Source organism: Euwallacea fornicatus, chromosome 31 (genome assembly GCF_040115645.1).
Source record: "Euwallacea fornicatus isolate EFF26 chromosome 31, ASM4011564v1, whole genome shotgun sequence".
In the NCBI taxonomy this organism is placed as follows: domain Eukaryota; kingdom Metazoa; phylum Arthropoda; class Insecta; order Coleoptera; family Curculionidae; genus Euwallacea; species Euwallacea fornicatus.
This window is the reverse complement of record NC_089571.1, coordinates 1,788,555-1,809,006: the sequence shown is the minus strand read 5'-3', so window position 1 is coordinate 1,809,006 and position 20,452 is coordinate 1,788,555. Positions and strand designations below refer to the sequence as shown.

Genomic DNA, 20,452 nt, shown 5'->3' with positions numbered 1-20,452 from the left:
TTTGATTGACCGATAATGTGTGCCGAAATTGAGATTTCCAAGTGTAACCGTTTTTAAGAAAAAAAGAAAAATGATAATTTTCCGCCATTTTGTGACAATCTGCAGAAGGACTTGGAAGTGAAACTTGTCGACAAAGTAATCAAAATGCTACATCTACGAGGAGGCAGGCGGGTCAGGAAAAATTCGCACACCTTGTAGAAATCTAACTCGTCGCAAGGGGTTGGAAGCTCAGTCCCCTCTTGTGGTACCGAATTTGGGCAATTGAGTGTATCATCTACTTGTTACGCATATTTCCTAAAGACGTCAAATTTGACACGCTGATTCTCTGCTGAACGTGCTGGAATATGCTCTTTTATGTATTTACAGGAAAAATTAAACCGGGACTCCATCTTTCCCATTCAAACTGCACATATCCCTTCACCTTTTTGTCAAGAAGAGAGCTGTTCGCCTTCCCGAGGGAATGGATAATTGATCTCAAAACACAGTTAATCTTATACATGTTCGGTTGGTTCAGGGCAGTCGGGGAAGAGGTGGTATTCGGTGTCGCTGCCCAGCACCACAGTAGGGACGCATTGCGGACCCTTTACAGGGTGCAGATTTGCGCACGAAAATTTTCCAACTTTAAATTTACTCTTGGTAAAAATCCTAAGCACCCGCGAATTACTTCACCCAACTTTACATAATTATGCTCCATAAATGTACAACGCCTAGTAATATATAACCTTCCAAAACTTAAGGTTATCGCAGATTATTACTACATTCGCAGGTGGTACATACTTTCGGTGCACATCTTGAAGCAGCGAATGGGGAGCAAAGTCCTGAATTATTCATCCTTAAGTGGCGTTAACAACTTTGTTATTAATCTCTGGAGATATATTAAACGGTAGAGCTCTTCTACAGTTACAGTCATCTTATTTGAAAGAGACATTTCGAATTGTGTCGGCTGTCGCATTATTGTTTGTGAAACACGCTTTGTTCAGTATTCCTGAGGTTAATTCATAGCATTAGTAGTCAAAAGCGGGGTCTTGTCTAGGAGTTATTCCAGAAGTTAACATGAAAATATCCTTCCCAACTTGGAAGCGCAATTTGGGTCCCAAAATAATAAAGGAGCGACCCATGTTAATGGAGTTACGGTTATTAACTATATTAACTATATTAACACCCTAGTTGCATCTTAAGAGGGATGCTCTCCAGAGGAGGGCTTTGATAGCTGTTTATCGCCAAGCTTGGAGATTATTGATTGGAGAAAACATGCTATTTGGATTATTTATACTAGTTTGCGTTTGACTGGAAATTTATTCCGACGCAGTACACGCAGAAAAGGTACTTAAAGCAGAGCTCGCCGAGCCGAAGAGATGAGAGCTGAGAAGGGATTGTTTCAGGATTTGACGTCTCAAGAAATTTTAGAAAGAAAAAAAAATGATCCAGAATTGTTATTGGAAAGAGCGAGCCAGTTTTCAAAATAAAAGTTAATATAACTGTTCTTCGATTGAAATGACGTATTTTCCAACTGGCAATAGCCGAGTGCTGATACAGAGCAAACTTCCTTCCTAAGCCGTTAAAACGGGAAAGTTTTAAGGCTGTAAATGTTGTTTCAAATATTTCGATAAACCGTTATCCCAAGATAAAGGTTCGCGACTTAAACGTAAATGCAACTTTAGAACCTCAAAACACCTATTAATAACGCGCTTTAAACCATCCCATCTAATACGAACGTACTTTTTTCAACGTTTATTTCGTTATCGGAAATTTGCTTTGTTCCATGTTGCTGAAGGTTCAACGGCCCTCGCCTCTATAAGTGCTTGTCGATCATTGGAAAACCAACATTGTTAGTAAAGAACATTCTTGGGAAATGTTAGTTTTGGTCTCATATCGAGTTTGTTTGGTCGGAAGCATGTGGCCGAAAATGCTCATTAGGGAACGTCTCGCGTTTCTCTTAAAACAAGAATGAATTGCTTATTATATCGAATAGAAAGCTCGCCAAAAACGAACGGGGCAACGTCAACGAAATACGGGGCGTTCAGTAAGTAACGCAGAACACTGAATCGGGCATTAGCGGAGGCCGTTCCGAATTTCCTTCACCAAACATGCCTGCGCACCAACATCTTCTGACAATCGAGTGTTTAGTATTTTTTAATTTGACCGTGCAGAAAACCAGCAATGCCCTTTATCGCAAAAAAGTGCTAAATTGTTTCACTAAGCATGAATGGATTGTTAAATTGGCTCTGTTGCGCACCTAGAGCTTCACAAAAATTATTTGCCCACCCTGTAGTGCAGCAAAAAGCCAAACACAAGCTTGATTTGATTTGAACGTTTGGGTGTAAGTTAATTTAAATTTCTTTAAAAGTTCCTTAGGCCAGCGGTTCTCAAACTTTTGCGCTCGGCGCCCTCCGCATTATCTTAGGCAGTTTGACCCGCCCCGGGTGAATGTCGCGCGGTAAGGCGGTCGAGCGTGTCTTCGAACTAAGAAGGGAAGTTGCGACGGTTCGCAGCGAGGAGGAGGGCTACAGACATCCGACGGAATTCCATAACAGATTATCTTTATCGAAGATTTTTTACTCAGTAGACATTTTTGAAAATCTTAATACGCTCAGTCGTTGATTCCAGCGAAAAGGCATAAATATATTGGATTTGGGTCAAAAGATTGACTCTTTTTGGAAGAAAATGCAGTAACGGAACGACAAGTTAAAAGAAAATCGTTTAGAAATTTTTCCTGTGTTGCGCGAGTTCATACTGGAGCCCCCATCAGAAAAGAATCAAAAGTTGCGATTCTGATAACTGCGATAGGTCATTTAGAGAACCTGAGTGCGAATTTCAGATGACACTTCTCGGCAAGAGATTATGGTCAAATTGTCCGACTGGAGCTGGGTTTTAAATCCATCTGACAACGCCCCTCTCGGGCTGCCACTGCAAAAAAGACCAACTTATAGACGTTTCAACAAGCACCTAACAAAAATAAAATTTTGTTAACAAATCTTTAACAAATTTCTGGTCTGATCTTCCGTGTGATTACTCCTTTATAAAGGCAAAAGGGCTTAGGAATCTGTTGCCTTTTCCAACGTTTTAACTTTGTGAAACTGGACTCTCTGCCTTGAAGTCTAAATACCGAAATAAACTTCAAGTTGAAAATGAACTCGGAGTGACCGTCTCTAATATACAACGAAATTTAGAGATGTTTTGCGCCCCAAAAGAAGCGCATTAGTTTTTAGAGGCTTAGAGCAAGTTTATTTGTTAAATAATTTTTTTTCAATCTGTAATGCCCCACTAATCATGTTAAATCCACCCTCCCACTTTGGGGGGCCCCATAGTATAAGAACCGCTGCCTCAGGCAATAGCATACTGGTTGTTGAATGTTCTGCGAAGGCAGGGAGAGTTTGCTCGTTTTCTTCGGGTGTATTGCGATCGCCTATTGGGGCTGATCGATCCCCTTTCTCTGATACGACGGGGGTCCAGCTGAACGCGTCTGCACGTGGAGTTCGACAGTTTGGAAGACTCCATCGGTAGAATCGTCTAGCTGCCTCGCCATTTCCGCGAGCTCTTCCACGACTATAAATAACATCAGCGTCCTCCTCATCACTAAAAGAGGCCATTTCGCTTAATTGAAATTTACGCCTTTAATCGTAAAAATGATTGCTGCGACGCACACAAATTGAAGGGAAACAATTTATTGTTTACATTGTCGACTGAACGGAAAAACAAATGAAAATCACTTGCAGCGGAGCCAAATGACGTTCTACAACCGCAGCCGACTGAGAAGTCCGTGTGCTTTTCTTTTTGGTTTTTTTCAAAATCAACTGAGAAATCTCTGAACGTTTGCTTTCTTCGCTTTGGAACATAAAATATCGCTTTATAGTGTCAAGTGTTATTTAAGGCGCATATGTGGACCATACTAAATATTGCAGAAAAGGCCGAAAACCGCTAATGTCTGACAAACCATCTTAAGACAACAAATGGCTAGGTTGGGCTAAGTTCTGGCGAATGCGCCGGGTGAGAACTGAAAACTCTTATGATTAATTGCTCTAATTAAACTTCTAAGAAACTTTCCATAAGAGCTGAAAGGGCCTTGCTTAAGCAAAATTTTCATAAATTTTAACAAACATACACCTGAGCGTTCAAATAAAATCCACGTTTGAGCTCGATTCTTTGCCGTACTACGCACTAGCAAAATCATGTTTGCAGAGTTCCAGGTAAGTATGAAGGCCATTTTAGATTTTATCGCTTAAATAATAATTTAAGTCACCCACTCGTCTTCATAAAAGAGTTTTATAGAGTTTTGTAATAAAAGCACTTCGATCATTGTAGGAAAGCACGGTGAAATTGAAAAATATTAAAAACTTTTGGGGAAAACTGTAACACTTGTCATATGGTTGAACTAATTCGGAATAAGCTCCTTTAATACCTCATCGACTATCCTGTATTACCTACCAAACACCCTGTATATCAAAGCAATAGACGAGGGGCCCAATCGGCGAACTGACGCTAAAGCCAAATTACACAAAACATTTTTTTTTATATAACGCCCCAAGCACCCGTAGGGGTTGTTAGAACAGTCGACTAGCACACTATTCTCCGGTAGCTCTAACTGAGCATATTTACCCTTTGCTAAGAGCTCCGATGAACATCCTTGTTAACGCTTCAATAGCAAATGTGCCACCCGCCGAGAAATGAGTAGATAAACGAAAATTAACCGTTAATTAAAACATAAGGAAACTGAGTATGGAAAATACCTGCAATATTCCGAAATTCCTCTTTTCCATCCCTGAGGAATGAACATTTCTTTGACATAATTCCAAAAGGTCGATTTGAGGTGGGCGGCGGATCGCCACACTTGAAGTTTCCTTTTTTAAAAAATTAAAAATTGAATTTTGCACGAACCCTAACAGATTGCTAATGTTATAAACTAATTAAAAAAAAAATAAAATAAACAGTTATTTTATATATATAAATTAAACGGTCGGTAAAGTCGAGAGCGGTCAGATAGGAAAGTGCTAGGAAGCTACTATAGGGTAAAAAGGTGCTTTGAACTAAAGGAAAATGGAACAGGTGTGAGAATGATTAAATGCGATGGTGTCACAATGGGCACAGTTACAGCATAATAGCAGGAGGACATATGAGGACTCTCCCGAGCCATAAATGACACGGAAAAGGCTTCGACTTCGAGTTTAAAAAGGGAATAAATGAGGATGGATGTCGGATCGTCAGGAAAACTTCTGGAGGTGTTAATTTAATGTTACAACATTTTGCAGAAAGTAAAAAACTAATATTTCACATTTTGAGGTAATTTTCGAGGGCTGTAGGCCCTTTGAGGAACTGGAAAGGAAGGAAGTTGGAGTTGAGGGAACACTAGATTGAGCTCAAGTAAAAACGAAATCTGCAGTTGATTAGTACTGAAGGAGGAATTAAAATGCGGCTCGAAGCAGAAAACGACTGCAGAGATGATATGCCTTATCCGAAGGAATTTTTGCAGTTCCGCATGTGGGACATGGAGTGAAATTCACTTTGATCCTCTACGAAAATGTGTAGGTTTCGTCGATGCCGAAGGAAATGTCCATATTTGCTGGCGCAGCTTCTCTATCTACACTGACTTTCAAAAGAACCGCAACACCAAGAAGAACACATCGTGCACGTTTGAAATTCTGGCATTGCGTTGGGTAATAGATAAAAACGATCAAGATATCAAAAGAAAATTATTGCGAATAAGTGAAAAAAATTAATAATAATTTAATAATGGGTGGTATCTCCTCTTAAATTAATAATACATTCCTGTAAGCGACGCGGCATGCTTAAAATTAAATTGTCAATGTCTTCCTGTGGTATTGCATCTCAGGCAATCTGCACCTGCTCGCGGAGTTTATCTATGGTCTCCGGAGGGCGAGCTAAACGTTGAAGTCTCCGACGCATTACATGCTCTATTGGGGACAGATCTGGAGACCGAGCTGGCCAAGGCAAAGTATCCAAATTTCCAGCTTCCAAATACCTCAAAGTATCGTTGGCTGCATGTGGTCGCGCATTATCCCGTTGAAACGTGCTTCCAGGATGGTCGTGCATGTATAGTATAAGAACCGGTTCTAAGACACTATTAATGTACCTCTGAGCATTTAATCTGTCTTAAATGAAAACAAGAGGAGACCGACTACCATACTGGGTGGCACCCCAAACCACGACACCTGGTGTTAAACCAGAATGACTCCTTTCCAAAAATTCCAAATTTCATCGCTCTCCTCTGCGCCTTCTAACACGTAACCGTCCATCAGATCGCCATAAACGAAATCGGCTCTCATCACTGAACACGATTCTTCTCCACTCATCCGCTCATTGCACTCTCAGACGACACCACTCCAGTCGGGCCACCCTGTGGTTTCGTGATAATGGAAGACGATATGAATTTAGTCCAAAACTTCGAATTCTGCGATACATCGTACCAGGGGAGACCCTTCCATTTAGGGTGGCTACCCAGTTAGCACCAAGAGACGAAATTTTTTCAAACGTCGCTGAACGACGAAGTCGCCGGTCTTCGCGTCATTCTTGGACGGCCACTACCACGATGACGATTTACTGACCCTTCGTTAGACCAATTTCTCCAAGCTCTTAGCACTGTTGATGCGTTTCGATTCAATCTACGTGCAATTTCGGGGAAAGGTAAACCTGCCTCGTGCACACCAACAATTCTTCCCCTTTCAAAGGGAGTTAACTGCATTTTGGCGTGCACGAGGCACTTTGCACTACCACACATTCAATATGGTACTAACGGTGGTACCTTTATCGCTATCCGCCTGTAAAAAAAATTGCAAAAAGAACGATCGTCACAGATAAAGAAGTGAAGAAAAACTTCATGTCGCATTAAAATACGAACTTGAAATTTTTATCATTTTTTTCTCTTCAGAAGTCTAAAATCACACTAAAATTTCAAATACGTACAGTGCGTTCCCCTTGGTGTTGCGGTTTCTTTGAAAGTCGGTGCATAAGTCAAACCGTATCAGACGTTTAATGCTCTCGAGCATCACAACACAAAAGCTATTCTGAGACACCTACCTGTAAATCCACCCTTATTTCGCAAAGATCTCCTGAAAACCCCAACGGACAAAGACATACCGCCGACGTCTCACTTGTAAGACATTTCCCACCATGCTGGCAAGGGACCCTGCTACATCTGTCCGCAGTACATTCTTCTGCAAAAAAATATGAAAGTTTCTCAGTAAATTCCCGTAAAAAGGATGATTAAGGAAGCTGCCGGGGGTTTGACATAATGATAATAAATGTATGCAAATATATTCTAATAGAATACGGCTTCAAATTTCCGAAGTTCACTGGGAGATATCTTTCACAGTATTATAGAAGAAATACCCCGAAGTTCTCTTCGAGGATCTCGAGGTTTTGTCCGGGGAATTTTTAAGAGCGCCTTTTTTGCGTTTTTGGAAAGTTATGAAAAATTGCTGATTTTCTGGACTTTTATTTACCAAATTGTTCTTGACGAGAAATTGCGGCTTCGGGGCTTGAATGGGAATTTATGCCTCTTTCTTTGTACGCCGCTTTAACAATGATTATATCAATTTAAAAGAAAAACTACTGGAATATTCTTTTAACTTTTAGCTTAATACTGCCATTTATAAGTTCTTTGTTTCTCAGTGAAAAGGGAGGGTAGATTATTTTATTATTTATCACTTGCATTTAGAGATGCATCGGGCAGTCAGTTGCTCGAGAATAACAAGTTTTGTCGGGACGTTTTACTTAATAATGGGGGCAGAACCCGAATTGGGGTGCGCGAATTCGCCAGCATGAAACGTGGAATAACGCAACATTCGGTAGAGTCGTCCTTCGCTACAGGGTGTGCACGATTTTGAATTCCGAACGCGATCTGCTCAATCCGTAACAACAACAGTTGAGTTCACTGCAAATGCGTAAATTACGTAATATACGTTATATTGGGTTGGTCGATAATTAATGTCGTTTCACTCTCATAGATGGCGTAATTCGTGCATATCGAGTAATAGTGATCTCGTCGCTTATATTATCGCATGCCATTTTAAAGGTTATGTTTTAGGCTTTTTTCGATCGAAAATCGAACGTGATTAGTAAACGAGAAGTTGTTTCAAATTTAAGTTGAAGATGGACGATCGAAGTGAGCATCATCGACACATTTTACTATTTCACTTTCGAAAGGGCAAAAGTGCACTACGAGCCCAGAAGAAGTTGTGCGAAGTTCATGGTGAGAACTGCCTTACTGAACGCCAGCGCCAGCGCCAGCGTTGGTTGTCTCGCTCTCGTTCCGGAAATTTCAATGTCCAAGATGCACCACCACTGGACGCCCGATCACCATTGACAACGATGAAATAAAGGCCTTAATCGAAGCTAATCGGCGTATGACAACTCGAGAGCAGAAAAGTTGAACGTATCGAATCCGACCGCTTCTCTGCATTCAAAAAAGCTTGGGCAAATCGGATGTTTGGGTTCCTCACGAATTGAAGTAAATTCACCTCACCCCACGCGTTAACATATGCGATTCTTTGCTGAATCGTAACCAAAACGACCTACTTCTAAAATGAGTCATAACGGGTGATGAAAAATGGATTGTCCACGACAACGTAGTCCGAAAGCGATTGTGGACCAAACGAGATGAACCTGCGCAATCGACGTCCAAAGTCAGTATTCATCAAAAGAAGGTTTTGCTGTCTGTGTGGTGGGACTACAAGGGTATTCTTCATTTTGAACTTCATCCGAGAAACCAAACTATCGATTCGAACGTTTACTGTCGTCAGCTATCGAAATTGAACGAAGAATTCAAAAGAAAACGTCCCGAACTCGCCAATCGCAAAGGGGTCCCAGTCCACCATGATAACGCTAGACCCCGTACGTCTTTAATAACGCGTCAAAAATTATTGGAACTAAATTGGGAACTGATACCTCGTCCACCATACAGCCCTGACTTGGCGCCATCAGATTATTACTTGTTTCGTTCTCTTCAGAATCATTTGAATGGTAGAAATATCGACTCTGATCAAACCGTTAAAGATGAGTTAAATCAATTTTTTGCTTCTAAAAAAACATGAAAAATTCGACATTAACTATCGAACAGCCCAATAGCATCAACGTCACGTGACGCTTGCTCAAGTGAAAAGTGTTAAAAAATCGCCGATGCGGACTTTCAAAAGTTGTAGGACCGATCGAACAAAACGTAAAATTTGTTCTGGTCAAAAAATGAGAGCATTTGAGTCTTTTTTCCTTTCTTAACTTGTCTAGGGTTTTATTACAATTAGGGGCTTACTAACTTAACTAAGAGGATACTCGCGTTCCTTCCCGACCCCTCGCCGCCTCGTCACCTCGAAGAAAAGAGAGCTTCCCAGTTTCTCCAATACCTTGAATGCTACTTTCTGGGGCAATAAACCAGCGGCGTACCCTAACCACAGACCTATTCCCGATCCGTTATGTGACAAGCCCCATCTGGACATCATCTTTGTCAGAACCGTTGCCGACTGTCCTTCGACCCTCTTTCCTGGTTCTAACAAAGAGAGGCTCGACTTTCTTTTACTTCATGCGGCTCTCAACCAAGGATAATTACTGGGAAAATTTCGGTAATGCTGCGAATCACATGAACTCAGTGACCATACACATGGGCGTACCATCAGGGTACCTCACTCTTTATTCCCCTAACCTATGCACATCTTCCCATTTGCAGCTCGATTCGGTCAGACGGCAACAATTATACTTATTAATTTGTATTTACAAAATATTGCAGCGATCTGACAAACGGATCCTACAATGCTGCCTTTTCAACCCTAACACGTGACAACTTGTCTCTATGAACAAACAAGGAGTGTTAAGCATTAGTGCTTAGCCGACTGTCCCGTTCGTGTCATCGGAGCTAAGCACTGAGGCAAAGAAAATATCAACTTCTGCCTAAAACTTTATCGCCATGGAAAACCGAATTTTCAGTGCCTCGTCTCAGAAAAGCCGGTAATTCGATGTTTTTTCATTAGAAATCCTGTCTCAAACGTTTCCACCAATTTTCAATGGGACTCAGATCTGGAAATTGCGACGGCCACGGTGTTGGGAAAATACCCAACATCTGCACCCGGTAATAAACTTCTTTTTTTTTTTGCCAACGTAAAGCCTTCTTAATCGCCCTTAAGGGCGGTGTTTACATTATTCAAATGCATACACATTCCACACTCATAACTCTTTTCACCCATCACTTTTCTCACACCTTCATGGCGCCGTATTGATAAGCAATCCTTATTCCTCTGCACTAATAATTCACACTAACTGGTACGACTGTGAGGTGGTAAAAATATATGTGGATAAGATGAGGTGGGAAAAATTAAGATTTAGGGCAGTCTCACATAGTCTCTCACACAACACTCAACGCCTCTCCAATTCCTTCTATATAGTCCTGCGGCCTTAGCAGGATCCCAGTACTGCTATCAATTCGCACATAACATTTGCGCTGTTCCGAAAGGAAAACTTCCGATCGTCAAAGGTTCTTGATAATCGGTGATCGCTTGTGGTTTTCTAGTTTACCCTGATTTCATGCCTTGTTATGACCTTTGTCACTTGTGCAATAGTGTTGGACACTTAGTTAGATAAATATAAGCGTGTTTGTCCTGCATCGGTTCAGCGCCAAATCAGCTGTGTCCTTCGGACAAAATAAAATCTACACATAACAGATAGAGGTCACCTCGGCGCTGCCAACCAACCGTGCCCCCCGGGTCTGGGGTGAGACAGCAGGCGAACGCAAACTCGCCCCGTTCACAGGGCAACCCTCCAAAGTTATTTCTGATGAACCACTGTTTCCCTACTCACGCGGTATGTCTTGGATCAGTGCTGATGGATTCAGTTTAAGGGCATAATCGTTTCGGCATACGAAAGCATCGCAGCTTCTAATATTTCCCTCTAGATCTCTTTGGGCCTGTTGCCTTTAATCAAATATGGTGGATCTAGACCGTTGCAGCAGGGAAACTTTGCTGCTTTCTTCGCTATGTCTTGTTGTTCTCTAGTGTATTTCGCGGATGTAGTTCTTCGTTCTTGTGTCCTCCAGGAGCGACAGAATACCACAAAGAAGTGTACGGGGTGAAATAAAAATTGACGCGTTTAAGCGATTTTGCTAAAAATCGAATGCCACATGTGTACAAGCATGAACTTCTCTAAGGTTTGATTGAAATGTGAAGATCTCAGGTGGGTGAACTAAGTGATTAAGAAACGTAATTTTTTGTCTAAATCCCGGGTGAAGAGGGGTCAAAGCTCTTAGGCACGGTCCAAAAACTCCCTAAAATTTCAGTAAAATCTATTGCTTTCATCGGATAACTAAATATAAACTTCGTGCTACCAAGAAAAGTAGAAGTTTAGTCAATTTTTCACTGACAAAGCGAATAATAACTTGAGAAAAGCAAACAAAATTATTCTGCCAGGCTATGAAGCTATAACCGTTTTCTGGCATAGTGCCTAAGAATGGTCGTAAGTTCTTAAAAATTATAGTTGAACATACGTTCGTTTCATGGAGAACTGGACAAAAGGTTGTTTTCACTACAAACAAAGCGCAGCCCTATTTAAGGTTTAATGGAAACGAGAACGTTTACAACAAATACGTCGACCAATCCATAAACGCCGTTTCGGATAAGTATCGCAGCACAGTCTAAAATCATGAAAAAAATTCATTTATTTAATTCACTTCTGCGCGAGAGCTGGGCAGACGCACCCGTTAATTATGCCGTGTACGTAATATTTTTTGAAATTTTTATGCAAACTGCATAATTAAATGTGCAAAATCTGACGTAGGGAAACAATTTTTGAATTATTATTAGAAGGCTCAAATAGAAGTTCTCGTAATTTAATAACGCACGGTATATGATTTTTCATCTTCTGGCACGCACATCAGCAATGACAAGGAATATTTTAAAAATTCGCTTGTAAATTGCATTTTATTTTCAATTTTATGTTTTTCGGTACGCCCATGTAAAATAGATTTTCAAAACAACGCAACGAAAGCACAAATTACTAAAAAAAAACAAAAAAATACTCCTAAGTGTAAATTTGGACAAAACTAAAACCGACATCGAGACTTCAGCAACTTGCATGTCTTCCTGGATCGTTTAAAACTGTTCCGAATCGATGTCGATCTGGGGCATCTCACTTCGTGCCCCTCAAAGCCTTAGAAAAGAGTTGCGCCACCATCTCTTGGCCCATCCCCACGAGGGACCCTTTTTTGATGCACATCCCGTATGTGCTCGATAGAGTTTAGATCCGGAAACCATGCTGGCCATCTTAACACATCGATATTGATGTTCTCCAGACAACTCTGCACGTGTATTCTGGCATTATCACGCATGTCCACTGCAGCTCCATATGGAACAACAATAGGTTCCGATGGTCGCAGTTCTGGATTTTCGCCCGGTAAGGGTCGGACCCTTAAAGGTGGACGGTTACGCAGGTTGTTTTCGCGTACAGTATCAACCAAGACTTCAACACCATGTAGTTGCACTGACGTAACCGACAGTTCTGTAGAATCGGAATTCAGTGTGATTTCAAATTCCAATGCCAGAGTAGATGTGCGGCGGTGGTTGTATCTGCGAAAGGAATCACGGTTCAAGGAATGGAAGCTGTAGGCGTGCGTTTGTTAACTAAAATTGATGAACGATGGAAGGAAGAGCAAGAGGACCGAGGCCTGTCTCATCTCAGTTCGTCTATTTGGGACTGCCCTGCCTTCCTTTTAGCGACCAACTTAAGTACTACCTGGGTTTCTCAGCCCCTCTCGGCCACATCTGGCCGCCAGAGGATAGTCACTCTAATAGTCTTCCAGGGGGATGGGGGCGCGGCGTTGTAAAATGGAAAGAACCGACACATCCAGTCAAGAACACGTCGATGGTTAACTAAACTGCGGCTTGGTTTTACAACCCTACAGTTCTGATGCCACTACATTAATCCCTCTTCGAGCGTTTATATGGAGAAAACGGTCTTGTACAGGGGTTGTGATGCGACCACGACCCCGGTGCCTTTCCGCCACTTCTCCCTTTTCCCGATACCGCGCTTAAGGTCGTGACATCTCGCTTTGAGCAGCATTTCCACGGCTGCCTGAATTGGGCTCACGCCCCCTTCCAGAAGGGGCGCTTCCCTGATCATTTTGTCTCTTGTCAAATGGCTAATAAACACTATACCGACTTGAAGGTACAAAATTAGAACGTATGGATTGGTTTGGCTGCAGGAAAACACAAAAAACCAGTGGTGAAGTCAGAGATTCTAGTTTTTGGCTCCAGGGGCGAACATTAAGGAGAAAATGCGCAAGTTGTCCACTAATAGGTTGAAACTGCGTTGAAGTAGTTGTGTCTTTATGAACATAGTAAAAATTACCTTTGAGTGCGTTGAGAAAACCTTAAGCCTGAAATGGAAGTGTCTAGACAATTTCGTGGAGTGTATTTTCACCCTGAGGAAAGTGGTATTTATGGTAAATTATTGGAAGTTGCAGTCTTCGCTCTTCAATTTGCACGAATGAGTGGCATAAACCAATCTTAGAAATTTCCCGTGGGGAAAGTCGACGTCTGATTAAACAGTCCTCGCCACTGCCTCTCGCCCTCATAACTTGATAACGTATGACGCACCTTTCTTCATCTGCTGCTTAGGCGCGTGTCGCCACCTCGCGTCCCGTTTTATCACTATCTTATTGCCATCGCTCAACTGCCCTTACAAAAATACGTTCGAATTTCAGTTAAACCTCCATTTAAAACGGCAAAGGCCAATAACAATACGCTGATTCATGGAAATCGTATTGCTATTCCCACACTTACCACAAACCTGACAACAATGAAATACTTTCGCAGAATTTAACCGAGCTGCTTTATTAGTGCTGCAGTATGTTAAAGCAGGTTTGGTTTCACTTTTAACATTGTATAATGAGGGTAGCCATTTATTGATTTAAGCTGGATAAAATGTATGGATTGAGGTGGAAAGGAAAACCGACAATGTTCGTTTAAAATAGATATATATATTATAATCTAATAAACGTTCGCTCCTGTATGCACGTCCGTGCGTTTGATTCGCATATATGGCGTCGCTCCCTGTCATACATGGGAACTCTTCGACGTTTATTAGATGAATTTTAGATTAACGAAAAACATGAAATCGTTTAAGCTAATTGTGCTCAATCACAATAGGCACATTCGCATTCGAGAATTCAAATTATCCCGGATATGCTACAGACCCATATGAATGGCAGGCAATTTATGTCAGGTGGTCCTGGACCTCTATTTGCGGTCGTCGGGGGCAAACAGGGCGAGAATAATAACAAAAACCCCCACTTCCTATTCCGTCTTCGGGCAAATTCGGTTTACAGGGGGGCTGCGGTGAATTGCGTAAATATTTGGGAGTTTATTATCTCTGTTTAAACAGGTTCGAATTGTGCATGTGTGCGAGGACTTGGTAGAGGTTGTCAAAGTTAAAACCAGAATTATATGACCAATTAAGTATGCAAACATATTTGGGGAACTATCATTCAGGCCCCCTTCGGGCCGACAACGGCGTGCAAACGTAGAAGTGCGGAAATTGTTTGTGTTGGTGGGGGGGGGGGGGGGACCGCGGAAAAAATTTCACCCTGTAGATTCCCGTAAGCGTGCGGTGTGGCGCATCGCTGCATCTGGCGAGAGAAACGGTCTTCAGCTGAAACTTCGTAATTTTCTAAGGAATACGTTCATCGACTGGATTTGCATAAATATGGCCGGGTCGGCGACTTTCTGTCCTAAATTAACCAGCAACAAAAGGAATCGACTCGAACACTGTCGGCTCGACTTTCTGGGAGGGGGAGGGGGGAGGGAGATGGGAGGGGAGGGGATTGGGAGGGGGAGGGGAGAGGGGAGGGAGATTTGCCCTACATGTAAAAAGTTTGATAATCCCCATAATTCTGTGTCCGAATATTTCGTCGGATAAGCGAGACATTAAGCTAAACTATATCGATAATCTTCCATAAATTCGGATAACATAATGTTGAAATTGGGGCTGACTGCACTGAATAAGTCCTATCTGAATTAACGCTCTAATGAACCAATAGATTACTGAAATCACTAAAGCAGATTTGGCTAATTCCGAGGATATATTATCGGGCGCTGTTGCTGGTTTTGAACGATGTTTGAGCAACGCTGAAAAACTTTATGAGATCTTGAAGGAAGTCGAAACACTCATGTTCCGCAGAATTGTCTGTGCCGTACACTACGCGTGGACGTATTGTACACGTTCGATTATCGATATCGGGCCATGTCGGAATTGAGATGATCGAGAAGAACTTGATTCCCCAAACCGAAAGTGTTCTACAATCACTGCTTGCTTCTCAGATTCGTCGCTAAGACGATTCCATACACATCATACAGGGGGAACGAAACTATTTTACTGTCATTAACTTTAGAACTTTGCGGTCGAATCGAACTTTTCCACGTGACTCAACGTTTTGAGGAGGAAGACTGATTCACTCCCCATACAACAATTTTTGAATCGCTTCAGTACCTCAACGGTTCATGTGACAAAACTTATACATTTTTTACAGTGACGTAACTGGACAGGGACTCAAGTTAAGCTTTGCACCCTTGTAGGATATGAAGCCAAATCAATTAGGTCGACGATAAAATAAAGTTTTACGTTGATAATATGGCCCTAACGGCTTGTAGACTAAAGCCCTGTTAAATTTAACAGGAGAAATATTTTTATAACAAATAAAACGATTTAAGAACGTTGACAAACCTTCCGGGTTTCATAAAAATGATTTTATATGGCAAGTTACTTGATCTACATGCCCCATCTATGGGTATCAAACACTACTTTCTAAATACAGGGTTGCTCATTAGTGCGTATATTATTCCCCAAAAACTTTACTAAGACAAATTTCCTTCTAAAACTTATATTTACTGATATATCGCACTTTGACGCACTTATGAGCAACCCTGTATAATTGTACATACAGGGCGTCCGGAAATTACGGGTAAATATTTCAGGGGGTGACAGTACAGCAAAAAACAGGCAGAAAACCTCATATCAACGTAGGTCGGCACGTGGACCCTAAGGGAGCTAGGCCCTTTCAAAAGGCGGGCCCTCTTAAAAAGTGAACCCTAAAGATGTTTTCTTTATTGATATATTCGAAACGGTTCGAGATGAAGTCGTGAAATTTCAACTGTTAACTCAGATTTTTATGGGAAATTAGAAAATTCAAACGAAATTTAAAAATACTTTTTTTAATGTGTGTTAAACAGGGCCGGCTTAGGGTATTTTGGGCCCTAACTTTTTTGCTTGAAACTCTTCTTACATTTCGACTGCATGAATTGCAGAAGCATAATTTCCTAAGTTAAAAAGGTGCTCTTGGTCGACTTCGAAATAAGGCCCCCTTCTCGAGTAATATGGATTTTAAATGGTACATGCCAAGAGTCATGTAACGCCAAAATAATAGTTTATTAATGGATTATACTCAATTGTACAAAATATTATTACCGATCATTATTACTATCATTATTATTTACTTTAACGAAAATTTAATTTCATAAAAACATCTCAAAGTGCTCCCCCTTTAGGTCTAAACATGAATTAAAAATTCCTACGAATTTTAGGATGCAACTCCGCCTTCTGTTTAATTAACTCGCAGTTGTCAATGATTCTTTGCCGAAGCTTTTCCACGTTATTTGCGGGTGTTTCGTAAACTAGAGCTTTCAGGTATCCAGAAAAGAAAAAGTCCATGGGATTTAAATCTGGGGATCTCGGAGTCCACGGTACAAATCCCCCACGTCTTATTCACCTTTTATGAAAATTTTCGTTCAAAAAGTCTCTCACTGCTAAACTGTAATGTAAATTAAACTTTATATATGAAAAAGTCCATATTAAATATGAATACGCAGTTATTCCTTTGAAATATAAGCATGTAATTACTTAAGGTTTCCTCAGGTATAATTAAGGAAATTATTTTAACTTTGGACTTTCCATCGAAGTTAAGAAATTGATTCAAAGTTAAGATGAACTCATTATATTAAGTATATTTCAGATAATCTTGGACATGACAAGCAATTTAAACCTAAGAAAACAGAATGAACGGTGCAGGGTGTCCAAGGTTTTATGATCATAATTTTAGGGACCATTGGAAAACTCACTTTAACACGTGTTGCTCGCGTAAACAAAAATCGGAATTTCCTTCTTTATTGAGATATCGATTAGATTTTTAAATAATTTATTTCAGTTTGTTCAGTTCTTGATATGTAACGTTAAAAGCTCGTATACATGCCCCTCCGTTGGTGGTAGTTTTTCGAGAGTCAACGACCCCAAAGCTTTCATGGGACGACCAATGGCTCTTAATATTCGAATTCGTTCCTTTTGCCCATGCAATGAATGAAATCCATATTTCGAGTCTCAACAGTATGAAAGAAAAAATGCTGGCAAAGCTCAAGTGTCCCGAAATTGTAAGTAATAGATAGTCGACAAAATTCTAATACAATTAGTTAAATTTACAATAAATGTTGTTGAGCTAGACTCAATAGAGGATTTGTCGTTGGAACCTTAGAGGATTTTCTAAAATTGAGAGAGGGAGAGGGAGGGAGAGGGAGAGAGAGCAACACAATGAAGAGCTCCGAACGAAAACAATACAAGAGCAATATTACAATAATTTAAGCAAAATCTGCGCAATACATTAAGTCAAGTAAGTAACGGATTGAACATTGGTAAGTCAGGTATTCGAAGGATTCTGAAGGTGGGCAAATATCACGACTTGAAAATTCAACATTGGAAAATCTGGATGAACGAGTTAATTTTATCGCTCAAGTAATTATGAATGATGTAGTTGACCGCAACCTGTTCCAGAAAATTTTTGGACCCATGAAAATCGTTTTTTTAGCAACGAGTTTCCAGATAGACGTAATGAGAATTTAGGACCATTGAGAATTCACGCTTTCTTAATGAAATTCAAAACCAACGTCAGTTTAGAATCACCAGATGATGTGGTATCATTGCCGAACATCTAACATGAAGATCCTTACTTTCATGAATACATGTTGGACATATTTGAATTGTCTCCAAGAGCAACTTCTAGTCCTCCTCGAAAATGTTTCTCCACATTTAAGGATTCTCCTTTAATTTTAATACGATGGTGCTCCATCTCGGAAAGTCCGTATCGCGGAGCAATACTTAGGTACGGAATTCGGGCAAAACTGGATTGACATTAGCGAACTTGTGCAACGGCCAGAAAAGACCCTCTGACTTGATTCCAATGGACTTTTTCTTGCGGGGATTTATTAAAAATAAAGTTTATAAAAGCTCTACAAGGAATTTGGAATATTTAAAGGAGAAAATAAGAACTGCTCGCAATGGGTTGGCGCAAGAAATTTAAGAAAAACCAGTGAGACGGAACTTGGGCAAAGGCTCCAAATGGGCCTTGCATAAGGGAGAAGTCATATTGAAAATATGTTAAACTAAATATGTTTATGATAAAAATAATAAATAATAATAATAATAATAATAATAATAATAATAAATAATAATAATAAATAATAATAATAATATAATAATAATAAATAATTCCGAAGCCCCTTTTGCTTTTTAAACGAGAACACATGAGAAACAATATTTTTAACAAATATTATTTTGTTAGAATTTGGGAATTTTTCTGAAAAAAAAAATATAACTAATGACGTCATAACTCGTTACTCCAACATTTTAGAAGTGATCCTGTTCGTGTACAACTTCAATTCATGTTACTGTTTACTTCCGTCCAATAGCTGTGAAGGCATTAAGTTTGAGACACCCTGTATAAAGATACAAAACGAACCCGATTCCCGTGTTTCACTTGAAGTATTTTCTTCCGGTTGACACTAACAATGTCACGCCCGGTTTACATCCCTGCTACCCAGGGATGGTCGAGTTCCCATTTGCCTCTAAACGTTCAATTTTAGCTCCTGACCACCGAGATAGTGAGTCCACGGGGGCCCTAAAGCCCTGTTGGCTAAACAGTGCGGGAATTTCTGTCGGCACAAATGTCGAAATTACCAATTTCCGCCTGTTTACATCTCGGTTCCTTAGGGTTGGTCGTGTTCCCACGTGCTCCGAAACGTTAGATTTCACCCCTGAAAACCCTACGACTGTCCAGATTAAGACCCCCAATTTCGAGTCTTATTTTCAAGAGGAGCGGGGACTCACACTGAAGGCGGTACGAGGAAGATTTTGATCTCACGTGTGCTTCCTGATTGCTCACTTGCCGATTCCGAGTCCGAATCCCTGATAACTCTATTCGTTCAGCTGCTAAATGATTTTAAATTTCAATCACTGAGGATAGGAGATGTTTGGTGGAGTGGGAGAAAATTTTCAACGGGAGGTAGATGGGATCATTTTGAGTCTATACAGCCACATTTGTCATTATACAGAGTCTCATCATTTTTGAACTATCGCAACTCCTCGATTTTCATATGGAATAATTCTTGATGAGTCGATACGATGAGGTCAACTTCTTTAGTATTAAATACTCCCCGATTTGGCAAATGTTTTTAAAAATAGTCTTAATATGCGTATTGGCAAAATGTAGCAAAAATTAAGAACAAATTATTATTACAAACAACTACGTAGACAAATTAATGTGTTAAAATAGTGCGTTTCCATTTTATTTTTCCATTAAACAAAATTTTCTCCAATGCGGCGTTAACTCGAAAAATTCAAATAATCTTCAAAATTTCAATGTTGTACACAATTTTAAATAATGTGTGACGTGAGGGAATTATGCTTAATAAAAGTAAAAATAAACGGAAATATTACACACAACAAGAAACTAAGCGACATTAAATTAAATTTAAAATTAAATTAAATTTAAAATTAAATTAAATTTAAAATTAAATTAAATTTAAAATTAAATTAAATTTAAAATTAAATTAAATTTAAAATTAAATTAAATTTAAAATTAAATTAAATTTAAAATTAAATTAAAATCAAATTTAAAATTAAATTAAAATTGAAATTAATCACATTAAAACTTATACTGTTAGTCCTATTTTTAAAAACGTTAGTATTAATCAATTTCATCGTTCACATGAGACCCTCCATTTGTCACGCCTTGACTTGCCTTTACCACGCTGTCGTCCCTACTCTCCCCCCTTGGCTGGTTGCTTAAAAACTACGAGACTTTGTATTATATAAGAACAAATGTGGTTATGTACCGGGTGGTCCGTTTAGCCTGACAAATCCTAATATATTGAAAGTTACGAATCGGATCGTAAAATTTCCCAGTGATATTTGTTTGCCGCAAAGGGAGTTATTTAACGACACCAAATCCTACCACCCGGGGGTGAGGCGGGGGTAACTTCTAAATCTTACACGGCAACCCCCATTTTTTATTGCAGATTCGAATTTAACGGCGAAAATTGCGTGGGGTCTGTCTGATTTTTTTTCCGATTCGAGGCGAACAGGGCCGTAGTCAGAAAAATGTGTTTTAACCTGAATCCGGAGAAAAGTATCGCAACTTACG

General features: G+C 40.1%; 1 protein-coding gene across 4 annotated transcripts in view; it reads right to left on the bottom strand.

Moving 5' to 3' along the window:
• LOC136348067 (pikachurin-like) overlaps positions 1-20,452 on the bottom strand; it is a 207,456-nt gene that overhangs the window by 18,795 nt on the left and 168,209 nt on the right. For all 4 annotated transcript variants that reach the window (XM_066298616.1, XM_066298615.1, XM_066298614.1 and 1 more), the window contains one exon: positions 7,033-7,169. In XM_066298616.1, coding sequence (XP_066154713.1) covers positions 7,033-7,169 — 137 coding nt within the window. The remainder of the gene's footprint in view (positions 1-7,032; positions 7,170-20,452) is intronic.